Genomic DNA, 27,432 nt, shown 5'->3' with positions numbered 1-27,432 from the left:
CCTAATCATCTCAATATGCAGAACAACACAAAAACTGACAATGCTGTCTTCTGTGATATCTATCCTAAACAGGCATGTCCCATCTTTCTACACTGTCCCTTATTCACAAATCCTGTTATGTCTAATTCATTAATTCCACAGTTTTTCAATTCAATTGCAGGTCTCACCCTAGCTTACTAATGGTCAAGTTACTAATCGGGAGCAGATTTAAAGGGGAAAGTAAGGGCAATTCCTTACTTAATTTTAATAACTTAATAACTTGAGTGTCTGAAATTCAAAGAAAGCACCTAAATGGTTTGTCACCAGCTTGACATTTTCCCCCTGATGACCTTGTCAACAAAATGAACTGTAGTGTTTTAATTTGCTTTGTGAGGTATATCTTACTAAGAGGTATTTAATTAGGAAATTTCATTGGGTCTCACTGTAAAAATATAGGTGTTGACATGAGATTTCATGAAAATTGTGTGGGTTTGAGCCTTGAGCTATCTCAAGAAAGAAAGAAAGACCTAGGGCCTAGGGAAAAAAAACTGTAACATCTTTTTAAATTCAACTTTTCCATTCCTGTGATGCCAGCATTAAAGCGTCCAAAACTTCAAAACAACACTTCTTCTTAGATTTAAATAATAGCACTCTTTTGTAACTTTGAAGGGTTGGGAGGTAGCTGATGCTGCTGACCATGGTTCTCAGCGAGCCCAGCAGCTCCTGCCACCGCTTCCCCCAGGATGGGAAGAGAAAGTTGACAACCTGGGTCGCACCTACTATGTCAATCACAACAACCGCACCACACAGTGGAAGAGGCCCAACCCTGTGTAAGTGCTCACAAACCTGACTCCTTTTTTACCCACTGATTCATTAGGACTCAAATATAAATAACAACACATAAGCGTGAATCCTTTATACAGCAGCTTGTTACTTGACATTGTATTTATTGTATCCCCTGTATTTAGAGATGTGGTTTCAGAAACAGACAATGACAACCACATCAGACAGATTAACCAGGAGGCACACCGGGTATTCCGCTCCCGAAGACATATCAGCGAGGATCTGGAGAACGAACATCTTGAGACCAGGGATATGGATGATGTTAGTTTGACCTTTGACCTTCCAATAGTGTTTCAGACATATCAAGCCCTACTTTAAAACTTAAATAACACAAAAATGTGGCGCAATATTTTGATAACTTTGCACTATTCTTTTCCTCACAATAGACTTGGGAACCTATTACAGAGGAAGACTCCACTCTGGTGCCTGGCGACTCTTTGAGTCATTCACTGGCTGCCCCGTCACTGGCCACTCCCACCTTGCAGTCCAGCTCGCATGAGTTCTCTGATGAGATTAACCTGCGTCTGTCCCTCACCCCAGACACCAATGGCGAGATGCCAGGACCTAGCTCTGCTGGGGTAAGAAAATGGATTTGAGTGGTTAGTACTGAGATTTCCTCCTCCAATATGCTACACATTTAAAACTCATTCGGTCCACTGCAGAGGCACCAGGAATAACTCTCTCCACATGTAACAATTAGAAGTGTCAGGACTGTGTGTACAGTGGCATTTTGCTAGTGTGAGCCATTTTGCTAGTGTGAGCCTGACCTCATCCACTATCCCCAGATGCTCACAACAGTTTAGTTTAGAGTGTTTAGAGTGTCAGACATACTGACCTATATGGTTTTATCATTATTTTGTTGTGAGTCTCTCTTTCTTTCTTTGTCCAGCAGAGCCATCTCTCCACCAGACTGCGTTCTTCCAGTATGACAGATGGGGTCAGCGAGCAGGCTCAGCCACCACCACCTACAGTATGTTGTCCTTCAGATTGTGTATCACCTCCATGTCAAACACTTCCTCACCTCTTCCAACTGCCCCTCCTGCATGCATTGACTCACTGTCTAAATGCTGTCCTGACTGTAGTTCAGAACAGTTTACCTAGTAGGTTTAGCATAAGGATTGAAATGAAGGGTCCATTAGAAAATGCTTATTCATATGCTAACAGCTGTAGCAGCTGCTGACCTGTCATGGTGGACCTTATCCAGGTATGATCTCATTGGGTCACATTTCTCTGCTCACCTGACCTGAGCTAAAAAGCAGGCTTCACAGCACAGACAACTGTCTGTGTCATAGGAAACAGCCCATATTCATCTATGTCCCCATAATGGACATGCCCTTTCTTCGTGTGTGTCACCATTTAGCAATGCACCTCTTAGTCCTACATGATCAGCCTAAACCAGCTGGCCTCAAAAAACATTTGCCTTCAAACACAGAAAAATGAAATATCATGTGTGCTACCATTAGAATCATGATAAAAATAAGCTTCATGTATTAAGCATTAATGTAACTTTATTGCTTACAAATTCAAAAACATTGAATTTTATTATGTATAGTTCATTCATTTCTTCCTCAATTGAATGTCATCTTTGATTTCAATATAAATGAACATTAATTGGTGTAAATGTTATGTCATAGAGATTAAGCTCAATTGGTTTGTTTTTCCACTTTAGACAACATGTCTGCACTTTCATTTGGTGTGGCTCTGGAAACTTGCGATAGTGAACTGATGGTTTTTCACTGTCTGCCGCTCTGGTACCTTGGACTTACATCAGTACAAGTCTGGTTACTCCCAGGTTGCACAACCTTTTTTTTCTTGGTGTATTTATAGATGTACTGCATTCTCAAAAAGTAAGGTCTATGGTTCATCAAGCAAAGCTCTCAGGAGCTGTAGAAAGTTTCTCCCTGTGCTCCACACCACAGATTTTCATGCAGGTCATATGGCTGTGTGTGCTGAGAAAATGAGAATAGTTTAATTGCATCTGTGATACAGCTACTAAATTTTATGCTTATATCTGCTTATATAAGAAAGGAGGCTTTTCTGCCAGCCATTACCTGGCAGTAAGTTTTATCAGTTCTAAATTAGCTGCCCTTTATCATGCATTTTATAAAACACATCCTTTGTGAGATTGGAATTGGCTGCTCTACTGTGAGGAGCAGTAAAATAAAGCCTCACTGCTAATTTTCTATTTGACTATTTGCACTGGGGGCTTCTGGGAAGCAAGGCTGATTAGTCATTGTCTCACTGTCTCATTGATATTAAACGAGTGAAAGTGGTGTGAATTTTCAGAGTGGTGTGTCGTGTTCTGTGTGTTTGTCATGTGTTGACAGATCTCTTGATGAATCTGTTACATGGGGTGCTTGGAAATCATAAGCTAATAAAAACAACACAGAAAGGTCTTGGTTGCATGGGTAATGTCAGAGGAGATTAAAGAATTTCCTAGTTGCTCAGCTGAGTGTGTCTCTACAAGCAGACACGGACATGCAGAGATGAATGATTGAATTAGCCTGGAATTGCGTCGGCTTGGTAATGTAATAATAATGATGTTTGGGGAGATGAGAACTCTGCTGTTACAGTAATTGAAGAATCTCCCCTGTGCAATTAACCCTTAATTGCACAAATAATTTCCAATGATATTCTTGCTGTGCACATTGCCCAGTACAATCAATGCTTCATAATCAGAAGGGCTAAAGATTAACAGGGATGATTTTGCTCTCTCATCAGTCTCTTTTTTTTCCTATTTGGATATTTTTCCCTCTGTACCCAGCCTTCCCTTCCAACACCACAGCCAAAAAATACATCCTCCCTTATCTCTTACTGTCATCTGTTTACCTTAAATGTAAATCACCACTCTTATCAGTCCCCGCTCACCAACAGCTTACTGTTCCTTTTTAAAAAGCAAGACACAATGCAACTTCTCCCACTCCTCCTGACCCCCACCCCCCTGTCAACGGTACCCGATCTAAAACCAGCTGTTGTCTGCCAGCAGAATTCCCAGGCCAGGCGAAGCCGAGCTCAAACTGTCACAGGCGTTGAGGAGCCCACGGTAATGCTTCTATGTGTACCCCTACAGTCCTACTCTTCAACACTCTCTTATTCATTTACATCACTTAGAGCGTGGCACTCATCCCTTTCCCTCCAGACATGTTTATTTTCACATTTTAAATCCAGTTTGAAAGGGGTTTGGGGGTACTCCGTTCAGGAAAGGTAACTGTCATGGCTTACAGAGCTTTAGTCCCATTTCCTGATATGACAAAACCCTCATGAGTCAGACTCCCCGCTTCCCCCCCCCCTCATATCCTGGAGCTGTGTGGGTTAGCGTGTGGCAACAGTCTATGGATTTAATATCATTCTCGGTTAAAGCTTTGAAATACATTTGTGCTTTTGGAACACATCAGATGACATACAGTGTTTTATCTTTTTATTTTAAATATTTATTTTAACCATACTATATTGTGTTTTGTTGAGGGAATTTTTGTGCCCTTGGATGTTTATCAAAGACACTGCTTTCTATTTGAATTTCTAGAACCAGAACATCTCAATGAAATAAACTTATGCACTGAAGTATAACTTTCTGATAGTACAGTAGATCATTTTGTAGAGTTGGAAGCAGAAGTTGTGAAACGGTTCCTGTGTGGACTTAAGGCCAATGCAAATTGAGGGCGAGGACCATGGAAAGTTATTGTAAGAGGGTTTCCCTCTGTTGTCTAGCTGGACATCTCTAAATTTTAAATTTTCAGATGATGCATCATGTCATTGTGACAATAAATTTTTTGGTGGTTCTTTTGTCTGCAGTTTGTGTTATGGGTGTTATGAATAAGTAGCACCAAAAAGCAGAAATCCATTATCCGGAACGTGCCTGTCATCTGCATTAGCCTTGGGTTTAAAAAGGTTTCCAATTTGTTGTAAAACATGACCTTTCCTACTTGAAATGAACAGTGTGTGTTGCTCTTGGAGTTAAGTGCACTGGGCTTCCGCTTGCCTGATCTCACTTGCCTTTTCGCCTCTCGCTTGCTCAGTCTCCATCGGCCACCTATGTCCTCACTACCCCAGGGTTGCCCCCAGGCTGGGAGGAGAGGAAGGATGCCAAGGGGCGCACCTACTATGTCAACCATAACAACCGCAGCACCACCTGGACCCGGCCCATTCTGCAGGTACACATGATAACAGCTGATGCACCACCCCAGCTCTTCTGCAGTCGGTTACCTCTGCCTGGATCATCGACCTTTTCCTTCATTACTTTCTCTCCCTTTTCTTCCTGTTCTCTGGTCCAACAAATTGTTCATTGTAATGCACATTTCAGTTTAACACCATTGCTACCAGGGAACAAAATGAAATGCCTTTTTGAACATGTTCTGCTTATGATAATAATTTCGGATTCAATTTTGCATAGCATACCATGCCACATTCAACTACATTACATACAGAAAGACCATCCAAAAAGTAATGAAACTCAACAAGTTTCTAATGCAATGGAGAACAAAATAATATTCACATTATCATCACTATTCAGTTCCAAGCTTTTCTATTCTCTGATAGCAAGAAACTTTAGTTATTCAATGTAGTTATTCCACAGTAGCAAGTTAAAGAATCCAAATGAGAATATGATTGTATTGTTGGGGGACTCCACGCTGTGTCTTTGATGCCTTACTTTTCTCCTTCTGATTCCTCAGCATCTCTTTCTACTTAAAGGATAAGATCCTGAATACTCTCCAGTCCTCTTGACATCAATTTCTTCTTGTCTCTGTCTTTATGGTCACTCTGTTGGCGGCTTGTGAAAAATCACAGAGGGTAGGCCATCTACAGACAGAGAGACCTGTGTTCCCTCCCATTTATACAGTAAATGTCCAACTTTAAAGTGTTGGTCTCTTTGAGTTTACAGTAGGCCCTTTATTTGGAGAGTGACATCGACTCAGCGGTTCCACAGTGGCTTTCTTTTCTGTCTACTTTGCCTTCTCTCATTGAAAGCTGAGTGTGTGCAGGAGGTTCTGCTTTTGTGCTGACTTCTTCAGGATGGATTCCTGAAGGCCTTCTTTTTACTCTCTTTCTGTGACAGCTCACTGAAGATGGTCCTAGCACATCAGCGGCCACCCCTATTGCAACCCCCTCCACGCCAGCTCCTGGCAGTGGGCATCTGATCGAGCCCCAAATGCGTCGTCCCCGTAGCCTCAGCTCCCCCACAGTCACCCTTTCTACCCCGCTGGAGGTGAGAGCATCGGCTCCATACTACCACCCCATCCATTTATCTCTGCCCAATCTTTTTGTCCCTTCTGTGTCATCATCTTCTTTCCTCCTCCACACTAATGACTTCACCTCTTCATTCATTTCTTCTCTTCCTCAGCTGTTCTGCTGGAGCTCATTTGACTTGTCTTTTTTCCATCTGTAACTATAACACTTATTATCCTCTTAATATCATTAATCTCTCCTGTCATCTTTTTATAATTTTCTCCAGTAACACTCTGTTTTCCACCCCATTTCCATGTTTTAAACCCCACTGATTTGGATACTGTGCAGTAGATCAGTCTCACATGTCATTAATAACAAGTTCATATTTGTGTTTGGTTTTGTGGTCTGGTGAATGTTTTATTGTTTCCAATGCAAGTTAATTATCTTCTGTTTTAATCCTGTTTTTTTTTTTTTTTTTTGCATTATTTTTGTGGATGAACTTTTTTTAATTGACTTTTTGTGTTGATAAGTAATGATAAGTTTGTGATTTTTGAAAGTGTCATGAAAATGTAGAGTTGCAACAAAGTGTCTTCTGCTGTTTACTGCTTTTGCTGTTTAGGTAACAAGTGCATTATTTAGACACATTAGTTTAGCCATGTCCTTCTTCCTCTCACACACACCAGCTGAGGTGTGTATCAAAAAGTCACTCAGTACATGAATGTACCATCTCTCAAAACACAAAAAAATACAACTAAAACAGTAAGGTCATCAACACAGATGCTCATAGTGTAGAGAGACGGACTGTGTTAGCATTTGGGGAAATCTGTCAGCGGTTATGAATATTGACTCTACTCTTTATCTTTTGGTTTGGTAAACTGTTCACTATCACAGCAATTAGCCCTGATTACTGCCAACTGCTCCATGGGAAAACAGAGAAAGGAGCAATTAGTGTCTGTAGACTATAAAAGTGAAAGTGATTGATTTTGTCATTATGAGACATAGCAAGCATAGCACATGGTGCACACAGCGGTAAATGTGTCCTCTGCATTTAACTCACCATTTTGTGAGCAGTGGACAGCCGTGAAAAGGCAGAGCAGTGTGTGGGGATGGTACCTTGCTTGAGGGGTCCTCAGTGCATTTGATCCTGCAACCTTCTGGTTGGGAGCTTTCTGCTGCCAAGGTGGGGCCAGACCCAGATCATGTTGATCTTTTGGCTATAGGAAGTGAATGAGATTATTTCTGAATACACCAGAATGCAGTACACAGTGCACATTACAAAATATGACCACAGCATTTAACCCACCCATGAAGGTGGAGTGGGCAGCTATGAATGGTGCATAATTCACATTTCCACATGTTTTGGTATAGCTTCACAAAACAAACATATTTCTTTGAGATTACTACAATCATAGTATAATTGTACAGTAGTAAAATTTCTGAATAAAATTGTTTAAAGATCTATTTGAGTTTTATTAAAAAAATGTCAAGCTGTAGCTTGGTTGAAGTATAGTCTTTGATTTATCTCATAGCTTTTACAGGCAGCTAGTTTCTTTGTATTTTTAAAAACAAGCACCTATGTCTTTAAATAATTGTTTATAGAAAACATCACTTCCACAGTTTCAAAGTATCTCTTGAGCTCTCCAATGGTGAACTTTTTAATTATTGCCAAAGTTGTGAGGTGGCGGCAGACAAACGATAAAGTGGGTGTCGCAGTTAAACATTGGAGATGGCCATATGCTGCAAGTGGCTGGGGAGTAGACCTTGAACCGTGGTAATTAATGGAAAGGGAGAAACTAGTGTTACAAGGGAACGTTTGCCAGGATTTAGAAAAAAGTTTCTCTGCAGTTTGTTAAATTACTCCTCTCTAAATCCAATTTTGAAAACACCTCCATAATCAGCACCAAATACAGTTCCTTTTTGTTATTCAGTAAGTGCATTGTTGTCATGGCTGTAATTAGACATGTTAAAGGTCTATCATGAAAATTTAACTTTGAGAGATTATTTAACATTAATACAAGTTCCCCTAGCCTGTATATGGCTAAAAATTGTTATATGTATAAAGACTGCTTTACAATTCTGTGTCACCATTCAGAGAGCGGCAGCTCAGACAGTCGGATCTGGAATTTGTCTCGTTATGTTGTCATAAGAAGAAGGTTACCTCCCGTTTCTCAAGCTTTTTGCACCCAGAGAATTTCCCACCCCTCCCCTAAAACATTATCTACCTCAATCATCATGGCTTCCAATTGTGCAAAGCATTGCAGTTGCTTGTTGATTGGATGTAAAAACGAGCACAATGAGACACTGAAAAACTAGTGTGTTAATTAATTTTTTTCTGGAAAAATGCAGCCGCGACTTTCTGTGTGCACCAAACATTGTGGTTTGTGAATGGTGTTGATGACCTCATTTCCGCGAATGGCCGCTCATTTCAATATGCCGCTCTCCTCCTTGTCTCGCCTCTCTTCTCCTCATTATTATATAAGCTGCACACACCGAAATTGTGCATCCTGGGGAAATCTCATAATGGGACTGGCTAAAAGTGGCTGTAATTCTGCACCACAGCTGAATTTCGGAAAGAGTCTTCAGATATACACTGCTCATAATAAAGTGAATACAAAAATAAGACTTCTTAGATCTGAATGGATGAAATATTCTAATGAAATACTTTGTTCTTTATATAGTTGAATGTACTGACAACAAAAATCACACAAAGAAATATCAATGCCTACTTCTTGCAGGAGCTGCTGACATGCTCTATGAGGTCTAGCATTGTCTTGCATTAGGAGGAACTCTGGACCAACTGCACCAGCATTCTTCCTCTTTTAAGTCACTTTGGATAAAAGCGTCTGCAAAGTAAAGTAAAGCATATGGTCTCACAAGGGGTCTGAGGATCTCATCTCGGTACCTAATGGCAGTCAGGTTACCTCTGGCGAGCAGATGGAGGGCTAAGAGGCCCCCAAAGAAATGCCACTCCACACAGTTACTGACCCACTGCCAAACCGGTCATGCTGGAGGATGTTGCAGGCAGCAGAACATTTTCCATGGCATCTCCAGATGCCATGCATCTGTCTCATGTGCTCAGTGTGAACCTGCTTTCATCTGTGAAGAGCACAGGGCTTCAGTGGCAAATTTGCCAATCTTTGTGTTCTCTGGCAAATGCCAAACGTGCTGCACAGTGTTGGGCTGTAAGCACAATCCCCACCTGTGGATGTCGGGCCCTCATACCACCCTCATGGAGTCTGTTTCTGACCAATTGAGCAGTCACATGCACATTTGTGGCCTGCTGGAGGTTGTATTGCAAGGCTCTGGCAGTGCTCCTCCTGTTCCTCCTTGTACACAGGTGGAGGTAGCGGTTCTGTTGCTGGGTTGTCGCTTTCCAATGGCCTCCCCCATGTCTCCAGACACTTTTTCCTAGTAGCACGTCCATGCTCTGGACACTATGCTGACAGACACAGCAAACCTTCTTGCTAGTTGCTAATGCCTTGATGATTGCCTATAATTTCCACCGTTTGTCTATTTCATTTGCACAACAGCATGTGAAATTGATGGTCAATCAGTGTTGCTTCATAGGGTGGACATTTTGATTGACTTGGAGTCGCATTGTGTTTAAGTGTTTCCTTTATTTTTTGAGCAGTGTAGTAGTATTAAGACCTATATAAAAGCAAACAAAATTTCATATCAGGGGACTTTTCTGGGGTTAAAGACACATACTGACTAAAGATACCTAAGCTGCCAGTGAATCTTTGAATGCATCACTCATTTGCTTTCAACTCAACATTGCTTTCCAGGGAGCAAACAACATCCAGGTACGACGAGCAGTGAAGGACACATTATCAAACCCACAGTCTCCACAACCCTCCCCCTACAGCTCTCCAAAATCCCAACACAAGTCCCCACAGAGCTTCCTGCCACCTGGCTGGGAGATGAGGATAGCTCCCAATGGCCGACCCTTCTTCATTGATCACAACAGCAGGACCACCACGTGGGTGAGTTCATGTTGGAGTCTATGGGTGTTTCTTAAAGCCATGTGGCTTTTTAAAATGTACTAAAACACCATAGTGAGATCCTGCTCCTAAGTGTTCTGTCTTAAATATAGAATAGAATGCAACACAATCAGATTCTTTTCCACAATAGCCAAAAATCCTGTTCTTTTTTGATGCACTGTAAACTTTGAATATTAATCAATTCCCAACCTTCCTTGTCCCCCTGTCTTGAATTCTAAAAACATCCCCTCTTCTAAATCGCCCTATCAGATGTTGACTGAATTTTCTTCTTTCCCACCTGAGTTGGAATAAGGGCATTGGTTCAATGACAAACAGATAACGTCAGTGCATTAGAGGAAGGTTATCTGTCGAGTAACAGTATGTCTCTAGGACTCATGTTGTTTGTTTAGAATGCCATTTAGAAACCATTTTTTCCTTTAGAAAGTTCCCATGCTTGTCAGCCTGTCTTCACCCACATAAGTGTGGTGATGACCGATATGGAGCTCCCTTTTTTGCTGAGCTGGCCGTGTCCAAGTAGCTTGTTTACCTTTATTTATGTGCTGACACCCAGAGGGCCGTGGGGAACCCCTGACTGTTTTTTCTGTTCATGATTCAAAACTGTAGAAATTTTACTCTGAAAAGATGAATTGTAATTTTCTGGTAACTTTTGTAGCTTATTCTTCATAACACTTTATAACCAAAAACCACCGTGCTTGGCGTTTAAATTTTTATTCTAATGCTTTGTTCTTGTCAGTTTTAATGAACATATGAAATAATGCCTTCAGGGTACAGAATGGTGAATGGTACAGAATGGTACCCGATCAGGAATGACGTTAGCAGATGCTGCTATTGGGAAATACGTACCCACCCACACCCTCAGGACTCAAGAGGGGACCCCTTTGGGAACGCAAGCATGCCAGAGTTTTTGAGTCACAGAGTGACACCTGGTGGTTAAGGCAAATGATGCAGGGTTTGCTTCCACGTGGTCCACACTTAGTTTCACAAGAGACTCTTTGTTTCCCTCTGTGGGAATTGATTGAGCCTGTGTCTTTTTAGGAGCCATTTTAAATGCAGGGCTTTTTAATTGCAAAAAAATTATATAACTTATCAACTAAGGTCCAATTTTTTCCCTCCTTGTTACTGAAATTTCTCATTGTTGTGCTCTTCAGGTTCTTTGCTAGGTATCAATCCTGTCACTTATACACAATCCTGTGAATCAATAACATAAGTAACTAAATAAATGTAAAAATCCCTAACAATGGAGCCTTAGCATACATCCTTCAATCTGAACCCTTTCGTTTAGAAGCAGTAGTGGGGTCATGGACTGAATACTTCACTCTGTTTGAATGAGCGTAAAGATTCTTAAAGGCCTTTGGCAGTGAGCATCTTGTCAGTGAGGTTCCCCCCCATTCGCTCACCCTCTCTCTCTTTTTTCACTGCTTCTTTCAGGAGGACCCACGCTTGAAGTACCCCGTCCACATGAGGACAAAAGCAACTCTGGATCCCGGGGACCTCGGCCCGCTTCCTGTGAGTATGAAAAGCACACTTCAGTCTCCTTTCTCCCATAGTTTTCTATCACTGAAGCTCATGACGGCACCCAGTCTACTTTCCCTTCTGGAATACGTGCTGTCTGTCGCCTGGACGGTGGTGTGATTTTGGCCGTATGCCTACATCATCATTCTTCGTCATTCACCAAAAGGCAAATCTGGGCCCTCATATGACAGCACAGGATACAGCAGCTTCATAATTAATCCTGGTTATTTATAATTGCAGCTTTGTAATGGGGATGTAAGAGTACAACCCAATAATCGGTCCAGGTGTATGTCTGTGATATTATTAGGGCAACCAGCAGATCCATGGCCATGTCCATTCTTTCATGACTTATTGTTTTTTGTTATTGCATTTATTGAGGACTTGGGGTTGTATATGGCTGTATCTTCCTGCACATGCCTTTTATTCCCAACTGCTCAAACAAGCACTGGCTGCCAGACATGAGCTTTCTTTGACTTCAGCCAATCACGTACGACCAAGTGATGGACTCGTGCTGAGCCAGTGCTGCCCAGTTATGAGAGAAGCAATCTGCTCTTGCATTGAAACCCTCCTTCTTTTGTTGATATGGTGAAATATTTTTCTTTTAGGCATAGTCAGTTTTTTTTTAATAATTAGCTGTAAAACTCATGATTGCATTAAAAAACATATATATATAAGCAGTGGCCATTTTATGTGGGAAACTGTAATGTAGTTTAAAGTATAAGTAGCTTTAAAAAAGAGAAACATCCAAATTTTAAGTTGGTATTAATTATTTATGCTGTGCTATTAAAATATTACTAGTTTTCTTTTCTTTCGATTACATTTTTTTAGATTGACGTGTGAGTGTGAACATGTGTGTCTAAATATTGCCATAGTTCACGTATAAGAAAAAGATATACAAATTTGGTAATACTTCTTTTGGTAATACATTATATGCTTGTATCCGGTATTTAATTTGGACACCTGTGTGCAATCTCTTTTATGATACATTACATTCAGCTTTTTTAAAATATATAGTTTTTTTCTCTTTCACAGTTATACATAAATCATGATCATATCTTATTGACTCGCAGAATATTTTTTTTTGGACAATATTGATTTTTAACATATCATGGGATTTTCTGCAGTTCCCATCGTTAATAAGAGTAAGTGTGCGTAACAAAGGGACCACGGAGTAGCAGTAGTATTTCACAGCAATGTTTTCATTGCTTTGTGTTTGTTTTTTAAAAAAAGTTCTTGTATGTGTGGATGCGTGTTTGTGCGTGTGCTTCTTTCCTCTATTCTCCCGTTGGCGCGTGCTGCGCTGCTCGGACCCGGCGTGTGCTGCGCTGCTTGGCGTGGCGCGGCGCTGGTAGAATCTTCCAGAGGAGGTTGGTGCTGGTTGCGAGCTCAGCCTCCTTCCGCCTGCCTGTGCGACGTGCCTGCAGACCGCACTCTCATAACTGGCATGGATGACTGATCCATCACCACAACCTTTTTTATTTTTTACTTTTTTTGTCCATACTGCTTGTTCCTATTTCTCTCCCGCTCCCTGCCAACCCCAAGCACAACTCCCTTGTCCATTCTTCCTCTTTTCTTCATCCTCCTCAAAATCAGACCATGCGTTACTTCAGACCCTGAGCTCTTCTGCCTAATGCCAATTTTGGATCGTGCATCATCATCAGTTGTCCCCATCCAGGTTGTGTACGCTGTACCCGTGTGTTGTCACGTGACACTCTGGGTTGTGACTGGTGCCCTGTGCCTTTTTGGATGCAGAGCCATGCCTGTTCTGGGCTGGTCAGCTGGCTGTCTGAGCTGAAACTTTTAAGAGATTGGGTTGGGCCCTGGGTGTGTGTGATTTGTGTGTGTGTGTGTGTGTGTGTGTGTGTGTGAGAATGATTGTAGCATTGTGTATGGCTGAGCAGCAGTCTGGCCAGACTGTCCTAGTGGGTTCACTGGCCCAGCAGCCTTCCCCCCAATAGTGGGGTGTAGGTGAGAGGCACAGAGGTGGCTTGTTGTCATGTGCTTCTCGTGCATGTGAGTGGAACCCTGGTGTGTTCCCCTTTCATTGAATCTGAGTGGTGGTTACCTCTTGTTTCATTATCCTCTCTCTTTCCCACCTCTGTATCTTTTTCTTTCTCTATTTTTCTTGGGTAAGTCCTCTCAAGAAACAGAGGTGGACCTTGACAAACTTGAACCTGTGTGCTGTATTTGTGGGATTTTGTTTCTGTGTTCACCCATGTCTGTCTTCTTTACAGCCTGGATGGGAGGAACGGGTTCATGCAGATGGCAGAACATTTTACATTGACCACAGTAAGATTTCTCCTCATCCTCATTTTTCCTTGCCTCCTGCTCCTCCGTCTCTTTCTGTCTGTGTCATGAGGAACCAATTTCTTAGGCAGATGAAATAATAATCTGCTTGGTATAAATAAGCCTGTTTTTTTTTTCCTTCAGTCATATTCTAATGTTTGATGGTAATTTTTTTTTTTTTAACTGTCATTTTATCAGTTTGTTTTTCCTTGTGTCCTATTGCTTGCTCTCTCTTTCTTGTACACTGTTAACTGTTCTTGATAGGTTACATTAGTAGCAGACTAGCTGGCCAGAATTATAGTGAGACAAGATGATCCTTTATTAGTCCCACAAGTGGGAGATTTACACTGTCATGGCAGAAAGTTGACCGTACAAGATAAGAATTGCATCTGTAGGATCTCTCTAGCATCATGCCCACAGTGCCGATCAATAGCCCAGTCCATTTGGGAATCTGACCCCTGAGAGCAAGTTGTTCAGCATTCATTATTAACAGCTGACACATGAAGTAGTGCTGTCACATTTGCAGAGCTGTTTCAGACTACATGAAGTGGATCTACATAATCAATACAACCTGTTGGGCTAAGCACAGACTTTGTGTGTTTTATTGGGCATAATTTTAGGAGGGGGGGTTGTTTCTGATAAGGTGTGAATTTTTTATGTTGTTAATGCTTTTTTTTTTTTTTTCTAGACACCAAAAATACACAGTGGGAGGATCCCAGACTACAGAGCCCAGCCATCACAGGCCCAGTAAGTCAAATGTACACAGTGAACGTTTCTGTACACCAAGAATGCATTGTAAAAAAAAAAAAATAGATAAAATACATTAAATTGGACCGAGAACATATTTTTGATGAATTGTAAAATTGACTGTTCAATTCAGAGTCCTGCAGTTTTGCTGATTTCAATAAGAAATCATTTCTTGTGTAGTTTTAGACAGAGATTTAAAAAAAAAAAAAAAAAAAAGGCAGTGTCTAGAGGTGGGCAGTGATGGCCTTACAGTTAAGGAAGCGGCCCTGTAATCAGAAGGTTGCCGGTTCAAATCCTGATCTGCCAAGGTGTCATTGAGGTGCCACCTGAGTAAAGCACCATCCCGACACACTGCTCACACAGGCGCCTGTCACAGCTGCCTACTGCTCACCAAGGGTGAAGCAGAGGACACATTTTGTGTGCTGTGCTGCAGTGTATCACAATAACAATCACTTTTCTTTCACTTTTCACCTTCACTGAGTGTTTCAGTAATTATTGGATGAATTTCTTTCAGTTTCATGATCAAGCTTGTGTAAAGTGTATCTAATGTGTATTTTATATTATATAAATGATTTGTTATATTAGGTTACTAAGAAATTGCTCCAAAAGGCCATTTAAAATAGCAAACAAGAGGGGTGTCAAATATTTTGGGTTAATTACCAGAATTCTGTTAATACTGACCAAAAATCTATGTAATATGTAATTGGACGCATACTTTATATGCAATCATCTGAAGAACTTCCTCAGCACATTTTAAACAGTGCTTAAGCTATTGCTTAAAAACAAAACAAATGGTTCCATGTTTTTCTTTTTTTCTGCAGGCCGTGCCATATTCCAGAGAGTTCAAACAGAAGTATGACTATTTCAGAAAAAAGTTAAAGAAACCGGTAATTGATTTTTCTAGATGCTCTATATATTTGGATGCTCTGATTTATTCTCAGTTAAGAAAGTGTGAAACCTAGCACATTTTCTATGCAGCGCAAAATATCTAATCTCACACTGCAAAAAAAAAAACTGTTTCTTTTTGAGCACTTATTTCCTACTATTCTCCTTTATGTTTCTGCTTTTTCCTTTGTTCTCTTCCTCAGGCGGATATTCCCAACAGGTTTGAAATGAAACTTCACAGGAATAACATTTTTGAAGAGTCATATCGACGCATCATGTCTCTGAAGAGGCCAGACATACTAAAAGCAAGGCTCTGGATCGAGTTTGAGTCAGAGAAGGGTCTGGACTATGGAGGTGTGGCCAGAGAGTGGTTCTTCCTTCTTTCCAAGGAGATGTTCAACCCCTACTATGGCCTTTTTGAGTACTCAGCAACGTAAGTGTTATATATCCACTGTTAGACAATGAGAGCAATATTCCAATTGCACTCTGTGGTGGATGGGCCAGTTTTCTTTTCCTGGCTGAGATAAATGTTTTGATGAAGTGATTGATGGAGCTAATGTTTAATTGAAATGTTATTTAAATGCTTTGTCAGATTACATATCACATTTAAGGTATATTATTTATTCAAGGAATCCAACCACAAGTCAAGCATTAAACAGTTAATTTAAGTATTAAACACATTTAAGAATTAAATCTATTTTTTTCATCTATCCGATTATGTAGTGATTGTATGCGTGTTTGCTCAGACATATGTCTCACTTTGCTTGCTCAATAGGGATAACTACACCCTACAGATCAACCCAAATTCAGGCCTCTGCAACGAAGACCATCTTTCATATTTCAAGTTCATTGGCCGTGTGGCTGGAATGGCGGTGTATCATGGCAAGTTGTTGGATGGTAAGGTGACTCGATCATTCCAGCAGTGCCAATCATAAGCACATTTCATCATCTTCAAGCAATCTGATTTGTGTGTTTATACCTAAAGGCTTCTTCATCAGACCCTTTTATAAGATGATGCTGGGGAAACAGATCACTCTCAAAGACATGGAGTCTGTGGTAAGAAACAAAACATCTCTCTTGCTCCTGTGGAGGATTTTTCTGCAGAAGATCTGTTGCTTTGCCTCAGGCTGGTGATAACAGCTGAACCTTTGCATATTTACAGTGTGTTGGCCCACTTAACCTTCCTTTATTGTTAGTCATCATCGACCTGTTTTTAGGTTCAGCATGCATAAAAGTACTACATTAATTTGTTTATTGCATCAAGACTTTTAAACAAAACCAAATAAAAAATAATTATTTTACAAAATTATAAAATGATCTGGTGAGAATTATGACCTTTCTGTTGTTAGGGTCAGTTTTGACCCAGTTAAAATATAAGATTATAAAACAATAATAAATGCCAAAACATAAATGAGGCAGATGACACACAGCAGCATAGCTATAGTGATGAACAGGTCTCTGAGGAGGAAGAAGACGTGGAGTATCAAACGGAAGACACAGACACATCTGATCAGTCTGATGAGGAGTGCTGAAGCTGCTCCTGCTGGAATATTAAAATCCAAAAGTGCCAATATCTATTGGAGCTTAGTACCTCCTTACGTACATGACAGAACAGCTGCTGCAAATGTCATCAAAATGACCGCTGGAGTCACAAGGTTTGCTGTGATAATAGTAAGTGACATCAAGACATGATTTGATCTGTTTATCCCATTGTCACTAAAAACTAAAAACCTTGAAGGAAAAAAGTCCAAGACAACATGTGGAATGATATTGATGAGGAATACCTGGATGCCTACATTGGTGGTGTTCTCCTTGCAGGAGTGTACAGATTTAGCAATTAGGCCACTGATCGTCTCTGGGATGCATCGACAGGCAGGAATATTCCGGGCAACAATGTCATTTCAGACCTTTCAAATGATATCAAGAGTCCTTAGATTTGACAGAACAGACACCAGAGCAAAATCTGACAAACTTGCTCCCACCAGGGATGTCTGGGAGATATGGTTGCAACTCTTTCCACTCATGTTCAACCCAGTGACAATAGATGAACGTTTTCTCCTTTTCCTTGGAACATTGGTGGTGAAGGAAAGGGCTCCACATTCACCAAAGCTTGTTTTTTCAGTGTTTCATGCTGTCCTAAAAAACGACGGAATGTAATACTGATGTGCACACACAAAGATGCTGCTGTGTCATCAGGTAGGGACAAAAAGCCAATAATCATCCTGGACTACAACAAAAACAAAGGAGGAGTGGACAATCTAGACAAGCTGACTGCTACCTATTCTTGCCAGGGAATGACCCAGAGATGGCCAATGTTTGTGCTTTACTAGATCCTTTTCTTGTGTTTACTACGTACAATGCATTTGTGTTGTGGACCCACATTCACCAAGGGTGGAACCAAAAACACCAAGTGGAGAATTTTTCTTGAGAAGCTATGGCGTTCCCTTGTCAAGCCTCACATTGAGCAAAGAGAATGGGTGCCCTGAGACACAGCCGCTGCAGCTTTTGGTCAGACAGCTGCAGTGCTTACCAAGATCTCCTTCCACACCAACAGCAACAAGAAGAGCATCAGCATCAGCTTCCTCCTCAGCCAGCCCTGCTTCAACATCAACACCAACATAGTTTTTATGGAACTAGTACTTGATTTCTGATGGTGTGGTTTTTTTTTACCTTGCAAATTTTATGATCATTTTTATTATCTAATACTAGTTCTGCTTTTAATTTTGTATATGTATTAAAGTTCTATTTAACAGAAAATACTTTTCTTGGGTCAAAATGGACCCAAAAACACCATATATGTTACTATAGTTAATAATATTAAAGATATGTGATCTAATACCCCTCAGTAATTGACAGGTAACAGAAAAAACATTTATTTATTTACATTATTTTCTTGAGGTTAATTTGACCCCTTTTTAAAAATTGATAACAAGGGGCATGCAGTTAAAAGAAAGGCCCAGTTGGCCACAACAAAAATATTAAAATCAATCTTTTCAAGGATAAGGGAGTATAACAAGGTAACAAAGAGGTAGGAAACAAATTGGATGATAAATAATAGTTTTTCATGGTATTTTATGGCTGATTTAAGTCATGGGTCAAAAATGACTCGTTAACATAAAAAATAGTAACAAAGAGCTAACACTAGAGGAAGGTTAAATCTTTATCTGTCTCTGGATATACAGGACAGTGAGTACTACAATTCCCTCAAGTGGATTTTGGAGAATGACCCAATGGAACTGGACTTGCGGTTTTGTATTGATGAGGACAACTTTGGCCAGGTAAATCCTTTTTTTGACTCTAAACTAGAGTGCTCTCTAAATTATCTGCTTTTCATGACATAACATGAAATAGGTGGGTCCATGTATGAACTGCGTTTAACATTTGTGACCACATAATATATTTGTGGCTCTCTTTCAGACCTACCAGGTGGATCTGAAACCAAGTGGCTCAGATATGGTCGTCACAAATGACAACAAAAGGGAATATATTGAGTAAGTACGATGAGGATGTCACTTGATTTTTGTCAATATTTCTCTTATTATTGACACTTATGGGATAGTTGGGTTACTTTAATTTGTTTGTGATTCGTGCACTGACCCTGTTTTCCAATTTGGACAGACTTGTCATTCAGTGGCGGTTTGTAAACCGGGTCCAGAAGCAAATGAATGCTTTTTTGGAGGTAAGATTATAATGTCCCTGTATCTTATGGCTGTATAATAGCACACTAGGGATATCATGATTTGTTCATGAAATAGAGTGTACTACTATGATTCGTATACCATAGCATAGAAACAGCCTTTTACAGGGTTTCGTTGTGGTTGTTAATAGAATTCTCAGGAGATACTCTTCTCAGCACTCTCACAATTCCTGTCACAATGCTGTGGTATAATATGTATATTATACTATAGAAATGGGGTGTTGTGTTAATATTATGGGTACATTAACTTGTCATCTTTTTACGTCATTTGACTGGTAAAGGCTACAACTGCTACTGCTGCTCATTGGTTCTGCCAGCAGGAGGCAGAATTACATAAGGCCTTAATATGCACACCATTTGCATTAGATTTTTTTTTTTTTTTTTTTTACAATTATATTAATGCATATTTACAACTCTGTGTGCTTTACTTTACAGGGCTTCACTGAGCTCATTCAGGTTGACCTCATTAAGATCTTTGATGAGAACGAACTGGAGGTAATACTCACTTTACCTGTGTATTAGGTGATGAGGGCACTGGCTTTGTGATTTTAACAGTTTTGAGTAGTACATTCACCCTTTCATCTCTGCGCATTCAGCTGTTGATGTGCGGACTGGGAGACGTTGATGTGAATGACTGGCGGCAGCACACTGTCTACAAGAATGGCTACTGCCCCAACCATCCGGTTATTCAGTGGTTTTGGAAGGTAAGAATCAAGTAGTCATCTCGTGTTATCATGTCTTAAAATTTTCAACAAGCCAGTAAAGGTCCTTGATATTAATTTTATGCTAATGTTCATACTTTTTTGCATAGATATTAAGTACACATGATTCAGAATAGGAGCAATGTACTTCTGCACTATCCACAGTTAAAATTTGGGATTGGGGCCTTTCTATGGATTAATAATACATTTTCTACCTCCAGATTATTATATCAGAACTGTCCTGTATTAATAAATAGACAAACCAGCAAACAAAGGCATATCTCTATTCAGTCTCATGTTAAAAATCACGAAAGAAATGCAGGATTGTAAGTCGCTTTGGATAAAAGCATCGGCAAAATAAAGTAAAGTAACGTAGGTCGTAGTAGCCTAGTGAGTAACACACTTTCCTATGAACCAGAAGACCCGGGTTCGAATCCCGCTTACTACCATTGTGTCCCTGAGCAAAACACTTAACCCTAAGTTGCTCCAGGGAGACTGTCCCTGTAACTACTGATTGTAAGTCGCTCTGGATAAGGGCGTCTGATAAATGCTGTAAATGGAAATATAAATGTAAGTAAAGATTGTGGTCTTGCAAATGAGTTATCACATGATCAGGGTTATATCGCCCCCTTGTGGTCTTCAAAACAAAATTTCCAGACTACATGAATTGAAAGGCCAACTGGATGAACTGGAAGTTAGGCTTATTACATAAAGGTGGACAGTTCTTAAAACTAAATAATCAACATAATGATCAGGGACTCAATAATCGACTTGATATAGTTTACCAGAGCTACTCTGCATATAGTGTGGTGTTTTTTGGGGAGAGGTTGTTATATGAATAAAAACCCAATAAGATTTATTGAGTGTAGTAAGTAATTGCGCTTAATAGTCTAATTACATATCATTCATTAATTTCAGGATCTTTGCAAATTAGTAGTAGCACATATTAAGCTCATCTGATGATGAGCCATCTTAGCTGGAGCTCCTGTTTCTGCCTATCTACTATGTTTAGCTTGGTTCTGTGTGCTAAAGGTTGCCATCCATCTTATATGGAGCACCTGCTACAGAAACCAGAAAGCTTCACAGTGGCTGGCAGGGGCTCTACTGTACAGAACTGGTTTCCTGTATGGCTTTTAGCTGTCTGTGAAGGTTTCCAACACTTCCTGAAAGCAGTAGGTATCCCAAACACATACCATGATGTTCAAACTCCCAGATTTTAATGCATCATATTTTAATAGGGTAAATTCTCACTTTAGATGATTACAGAAAGAAATTGGGTAAGCAAATGTAAATTTCATTCATTCATTCTCCAAACCAGTGGAACCAGGAACTTCTTTCCTTCTTTCCCAAATGTAAATGGAATTACATTTAACAGTAATTACAAGATTTTTAACAGTATCATTTACTGACTGATATGTATTAACTGGGACAAAAGGATGTGAATGTAAAGATATTTAGTTCCTCAGAAGGAAGGTTTAAGGTATTTATTTTTTGTGTTATATATGTGTAGGGTTAGTGCTATATGTGACATGACCCCTTAGTCCTGCTGCCAGACAGCCTGATTCAGATCAAAGTCTGTTTGGAGAAGCACTTGTGCTATTTGCTCTGATCAAAGAGCTTCTGGGCCAGATCAAGACCTCCTTATCAACATTTTTGGTGCCATGGTTCATTTCATCATATGACTCACATACTCGTCTCACTCATCTTTTGAACCTCTGGTTTAGAAATTTCGGCCTACACAAAGATTTATTTAATGATTTATTTTTCTGCATGTCCTTATTTTGCCTCAGGAAACTGAATGGTAAACGGCTCCATGTAGTGGAGTAAACCTCATGCAACCTTCCCTGATTATGACTCAGTGTTCTCTGTCTGTGTTTCTGTGAGGCAGAATTACTCATCAGACACCAGCTTCTCGGTGATCTTGTAATGGTCATATCCAATAACCTTTTCAAACAGCATTGTAATCTTCTGAAATTATGTTTTGGTAAAATATGCTGTCAGTGGTTGAAGCTTGACATCAAACTTTTAAATGACATTAAACTGTATGTATTAGATCAGTATTAACAACAATTGTGTGACCATTATGGCAACATTTTAATGGAACATAGATAATAATTCCCATATCTTCAGCTTTCACCTCTTCCTAAAGTAAAATGCTTATGTAATGTTTTCTGTAATGCAGAATCAGGAATCGTTATTATGGCTCCTGTTAAATCTGCTGTCTTCCCTGTACCACCAGATGAGTGTCTGTGTTGTTCCTTTTCCTGCAGGCGGTTTTGCTGATGGATGCAGAGAAGAGAATCCGACTGTTGCAGTTTGTCACAGGGACATCCAGAGTGCCCATGAATGGCTTTGCAGAGCTCTATGGTAAAGCAGCAGCACTGTGTTTGAATGTGTGTGCATGTGTCCGTGTGTGATAGAGAGTCTGAGCCATCACGGCATCATGAGTGTGTGTGTGTGTTCGCGTGTGTGTGTGTGTGTGTAGGAGACTATGACTCACTGAGAAATCTCTCTCCTCTCTGAGCCACTTGAAGGCCCATCAGTACCCATCATTCCAACAGCTATGCAGGGGCTCTTCAGACAACATTGAAGTGGTGAATGTGTTACTGTACTGTAGAGCTGTTAATCTGCTGCTGTCTGATCTTGTCTGAGGTGCTTTCAGTGTGATGTGTTCAGCGTTTATTAGAGGTATGAGACTATGTTTTAATCAATAATTTCTTGTCCTTCTTTGTTTCTTAGGTTCCAATGGACCACAGCTATTCACAATTGAACAGTGGGGAACTCCTGATAAACTGCCAAGAGCTCACACTTGGTATGTTTTGTGTGTGTTTGTGCATTTAAATCTTGGTGAAATATATAATCTTAAAGAAATGTACTGGTCTTTATTTTGTATAAATTAAAGCTACTGAGGAATAGGCATATAATAAGGTTTAGGCTTTTCATGACTGGTAGGTCACCGGTTCAAATCCACCAACTGTCAAGAGTTACCCTTGAGATATGTACTGTTCCCCCACCAGAGTTCATACGGTTATTAAATCCTGGAAAAGTCATGGAATTTTAAAAGAGAATCTAGGTCTTGAACAGGATACAAAATAAACATATAAAGTTATGGAATAGACTTGAAATTGACACATGAATAAAGTACATAATTCCCGTAAGACTGGAACTACAATTACAGCTTTACAACGTTTACAACTATCACAGGTCTATTGTAACTTTGCTAAATTTACGTAGTGAACCACGTCACCTGGTACTGTGTGCGTTGCTGCCATATTCCAGCACCTCCGCAGCAGTGTGCCCAAACCTGATGGGGCATATTTTACACAGGCTTGGGCTTGCACGGTATGTGAGCAGTCAGGTGATGTTTCGATTAGCGCCAGAAGGATGCAAAAATTTGTGCTAACGGGGTGAAATGGAGGCTAGACTCTGGCAATTACATTTTGGTTGCACTGGTGAAAGCAAAATCTGAGGTGTGGAATAATTTTGACCATGCATAACAAATGTTAAATTGTATAAATGACTCCTTGTTAAGGCGGTGGATTGGGTGGAGTCAAGTTCAAGTGAGCTTTATAGTCATTTCAGCTATATACATGTAAGACTGTATTTAACCCCCATGTAACACAACATGCAACATTTACATCCAACCTGCTAATTTCCCCGTACATTTCATTACCCTCTTAGTCTAGCGCTTGTAGTGTGTGCAAAGCATACTGGTACAGTCAGGTAGGCTGGTCGCCGCCGCCGCAATAAATCGAGCTGTTATTGTGAAAAATGTCAAAAGCCAATCACAAGATTAATTTATCGAGTTTGTTTAATTGCCCAGAACTAGTCGTTTTCACTTATTTATAGTAGTTTTTTTTTTTTCCACAATAATCACGTACCATAACACTTAATGTTTAACTTTATATATATTTATGTGTGTGTACATGCACACAGAGCTTTGCAGAGTTGCCCGGTGGTGTGTGTGGTGTGTCTAGGAATAGATGGTCAGTACAAAGTCTTCAGCCTAAATGTTTTGTGTTTAAATGTTTTTTGTCTTTCTTGTCTCTTTCTCTCAGCTTTAACCGGCTTGACCTGCCCACCTACGACTCTTTTGAGGATCTCCGCGAGAAGCTGCTAATGGCAGTGGAGAATGCTCAAGGCTTCGAAGGCGTCGATTAAGGAGCAGAAAATTTGACACGTGGAGACACATAGACACGCACAAACACACACAATCACACACAACCAAGCTGCCAATCTTTTGACAAGCCACAGCAGCTGCAAGTGTAGTTGCACACACATGCATGTTTAATTCCGCAGGCAAGCTGCAGTGGACTCTTGAAGCTGCACAGAGACTTGCGTTGAAGCCAACAAGCAGTGCCCTTTACTCCCAAGCCTGTCTGTCTGTCTTTCTCTGTGTGTCTGACAGCCTGACTGCCTGTCTCTCTGTCTTGTGGTTCGGATGCCTCAAGACAGAGCAGACAAATGTCTGACTATCTGCAGATCTTAGACACAAAACCTCTGGTGCATTTCAACATGATTTTGTGCTCTAAAGGGCATAGCCTTGATGATGCTAAAAAATACAAATAAATTAAAATAAAAAATGTTCTTTTACTTAAATGCTTTAAAAAAAAAAAAAAAAAAAAAATCGAACAGAAACAAATCGGCAACAATCACTTTAAGCAGGTCTTACTCTACCAGATTACCTTAGGGAATGCTAGCCAAGCACTGATGATGAGCGTATCCTCTTCATTTTCAGTATCCTCTATGCTTCATCACCCACCCTCCAACATTCTCCTTCATTTTTATTGTTTTTTTTCTGGAAAAATCAAGAAGGATCAGGTTGTCTGCAATTTCTTTTCTTTTTTTACTCAACTTTTATTTGTGTCATTATTCTTAGGGAGCACTCTGATGTCTTTGTGTACCCTTGTAATAATGTTGTTTACTCTTTTAGACAATGTGATCTGTAGGCATCAATCAGGTCGACAGTGCATATTAATCCATATGATCGTGAAGAAACCTAAATAACATGGTTATTGTAGTGCTATGAAACTGGCATGAACATGTAACTTGTGTTTGCTCTGATTACGTAGTAATTGTTCTGGTTTTCTCCTTCTTGATTGAATGAGAAGATATATGTGATAAAAGCATTGCAATTGTACATGGGTTTGCTGGAGGGGGGGACACTATTCTTCTTATTGTTGTTGTTATTATTATTATAGAGGGTTATCCTTGTTCATTATGTTCTAAATTAATTTCTTAATTATTCACACCTGTATGTATTACATGAGATCGTAGTATTAATGAACAAACACATGAACGATGGAAGCTGTGTAAGAAAGTATGAAAGCTGTGTGAAAAACACATACTTTCTCTCTTTTCTAACTCCACTGAACCTAAAGGGCACTTTATCAGTCATAGTATTGGTCATATCGCCTGTCTTGGGTCTCTTATCATGAACTGAACTGAATGTGATTTTTCTCCTGAGAGCACTCGATTACCTGGTGCAATACATACAAGTCTCTACATCTGACTGCTGCTAACGTTTCAACACAACAGCCTAGGAGCCGAGACGCCTGATGGGTCTTTTCCCTTCTCTTCTGACTGCTTTGACTTTTTCTTTTTCCTGTCTTTCTATATCTGTACCTCTCTTCTGAGCCGCCCAAAACGGACGTGGCCTAATAGACTTGTGATATTTTTCTGCTTTCCTCTCTTTCTTGTTTTTTTAGGGGTGATTGTTTTTTTTATTAATGGGAAAAGATCACTTTGTTTAATTCCACATCTCCACAAGACCTTGCAATTCATATTACTTGGATGAAAATTAAAGCGAGACATGACGCTCATTGAGTTTGCTTGTTTTTTTTTTTACTTATCAGAGTACAAAACAATACAACTCAATTAAAGTGGCAATCCCACTGCATGTAGGAGTGCTTAGACGCTTTAAAATATATTATTTTGCAAGCACTGTAAATGTATGACTTATTATATGGATGTGCGTATCCACAACACATCAGTGTTCACTGTACTCCACAGAAATCATCTTTAGGTGTCAATCAAATATGTTCTTCTGCACAAAGTTGTCAGTGTCAGGACTGGGTGAGTGCAGTGGCTTCTGTATTACTACTGCAGACCTTTAGACTGCTCTGAACTATACCACATGGGTTAACAATTAACTTGCACTGCAGCAAGGTAAAACATGGTAAACGCAGTGCAGTTGACATTCATTCTAGACATTTTCAAAAATGGTCTTTACTGGACAATCTTGAGATAATTGTGGCACATTTTTGCCTGACCTTTAATGACCCTGTTCAGTGAGACAAAGACAAAGCATTGTCATGGCGACTACGGCCCCTGCTCTGTGCCATGCGGTGAAGGGAACCCAGTTCATTCACACAGCCAGCCTGACAGTTATCAGTTTCAAGGACGAACAAATAGGTACAGCCTGCTACCCTGGTACACTTTATCAAGCCTCTTCAGCAGAATCACAAACAAGTCCAGACCACCTTGCCTTCACTGAACTTCCCAACTCAGACCTCTATACATCTGTTTCACAAAGAAGAGGGAAATGCTGTGATGCAGATTCATGCATTTCCAGCCATTAAGCTCCTGCCCACTTACTTACAGGCTCTGGGATTTTTGGCATTGGCTGAAGGATCCGACTTCCAGGATAGGCAAACTTTAGGTTATTGGTTTGGAGAATGTGTATGTAAATGTGGAAGAGAATCAAATGGCTTTGTCAAACATGATTCAACACTAATAACAAGATGGCTTTGTCAAACATGATTCAACACTAATAACAAGAGACTGAGTGTGGAATAAACTTTTAATGACAATTTTAATATATGAAAATTTTAAATTTGGGGTGATGTATTTTGGAATTTCAGAACACTCTAGAAACCTTTTTCGTGATTCCCTGCACAATGGGACCCCTCTGCGTCACAGTGGATCAATACTTCCTTATCAAAAGAGGGAATTAGGTGTTTGTCTAATACCCCCTCCCCAGCTATATAAAGGGGAGGGGAGGTAAAGCAGGGTGCCCAGAAGGTTACTATTTTAGCAGACTTGCATAAGCCCTGAGTGGACTACTTTGCTGCTGCCACGTTGAATCCACCTCATCTACCTTTGTTAGATTGTTCATAGGTGAAAGTGAGCCGAAGACCACACAGGATCACTGCAGCAGGCCAACGGTGAGAATAAAATTTTTTGACGGAATCTTTTTTTAAAATAATGGTTTGTCAGATTAATATGATGACAAAAATGCATCACAAAAGGTGACATATTCAACATATAGCCTGTCATACTGGACTGGTATATAGCATGGCTATACATTTAAGAGCAACTGTTGATTTGTAGACCGAGTCTGTGGAGTACAGGCCAGCTGCAGGTTTCCCCACCAAGTCGCTATTCCAGAGTTTCAGAGAAATGGAGCAGGTGCCAAAACGTCACGGCAGACTGCTATAAAATGAGACTTTTGGCTTGGATGCATGATTGAGAACACCCAGCTCATAGACTCAACAGTATATTAAAGTTTGCCTTTTTGTCACTCTGTTTTTTTTTTTGTCACCATTCCAGGACCTCACCCTGCATCCCCATCCCCTAGAGTTTTGGAGTGTGACAATGGTGTTTGTGTCCAGTGCAA

The 27,432-nt window shown here is 40.2% G+C and overlaps 1 protein-coding gene across 17 annotated transcripts in view; it reads left to right on the top strand.

Moving 5' to 3' along the window:
• The window catches only part of nedd4l (NEDD4 like E3 ubiquitin protein ligase), a 61,360-nt gene extending 35,724 nt beyond the window's left edge, over window positions 1-25,636 (top strand). For 3 of the 17 annotated variants that reach the window (XM_028971108.1, XM_028971107.1, XM_028971095.1), the window contains 24 exons: window positions 649-809; window positions 948-1,083; window positions 1,209-1,400; window positions 1,712-1,792; window positions 3,809-3,865; window positions 4,839-4,973; window positions 5,876-6,025; window positions 9,771-9,968; window positions 11,415-11,492; window positions 12,851-12,865; window positions 13,733-13,787; window positions 14,473-14,531; window positions 15,353-15,418; window positions 15,620-15,849; window positions 16,192-16,313; window positions 16,402-16,472; window positions 18,599-18,694; window positions 18,834-18,907; window positions 19,035-19,095; window positions 19,549-19,608; window positions 19,710-19,817; window positions 22,085-22,181; window positions 22,554-22,626; window positions 23,873-25,636. In XM_028971108.1, the coding sequence (XP_028826941.1) occupies window positions 649-809; window positions 948-1,083; window positions 1,209-1,400; window positions 1,712-1,792; window positions 3,809-3,865; window positions 4,839-4,973; window positions 5,876-6,025; window positions 9,771-9,968; window positions 11,415-11,492; window positions 12,851-12,865; window positions 13,733-13,787; window positions 14,473-14,531; window positions 15,353-15,418; window positions 15,620-15,849; window positions 16,192-16,313; window positions 16,402-16,472; window positions 18,599-18,694; window positions 18,834-18,907; window positions 19,035-19,095; window positions 19,549-19,608; window positions 19,710-19,817; window positions 22,085-22,181; window positions 22,554-22,626; window positions 23,873-23,975 (2,478 nt within the window). In that variant the 3' untranslated portion in view covers window positions 23,976-25,636. The remainder of the gene's footprint in view (window positions 1-648; window positions 810-947; window positions 1,084-1,208; window positions 1,401-1,711; window positions 1,793-3,808; window positions 3,866-4,838; window positions 4,974-5,875; window positions 6,026-9,770; window positions 9,969-11,414; window positions 11,493-12,850; window positions 12,866-13,732; window positions 13,788-14,472; window positions 14,532-15,352; window positions 15,419-15,619; window positions 15,850-16,191; window positions 16,314-16,401; window positions 16,473-18,598; window positions 18,695-18,833; window positions 18,908-19,034; window positions 19,096-19,548; window positions 19,609-19,709; window positions 19,818-22,084; window positions 22,182-22,553; window positions 22,627-23,872) is intronic. The other 14 variants (XM_028971111.1, XM_028971097.1, XM_028971112.1 and 11 more) reach the window with 11 other exon arrangements.
• Window positions 25,637-27,432: the final 1,796 nt, after the last annotated feature.

This window comes from Denticeps clupeoides, chromosome 3 (assembly GCF_900700375.1).
Source record: "Denticeps clupeoides chromosome 3, fDenClu1.1, whole genome shotgun sequence".
Classification (NCBI taxonomy): Eukaryota; Metazoa; Chordata; class Actinopteri; order Clupeiformes; family Denticipitidae; genus Denticeps; species Denticeps clupeoides.
This window is presented reverse-complemented; position numbering and strand designations above follow the sequence as displayed.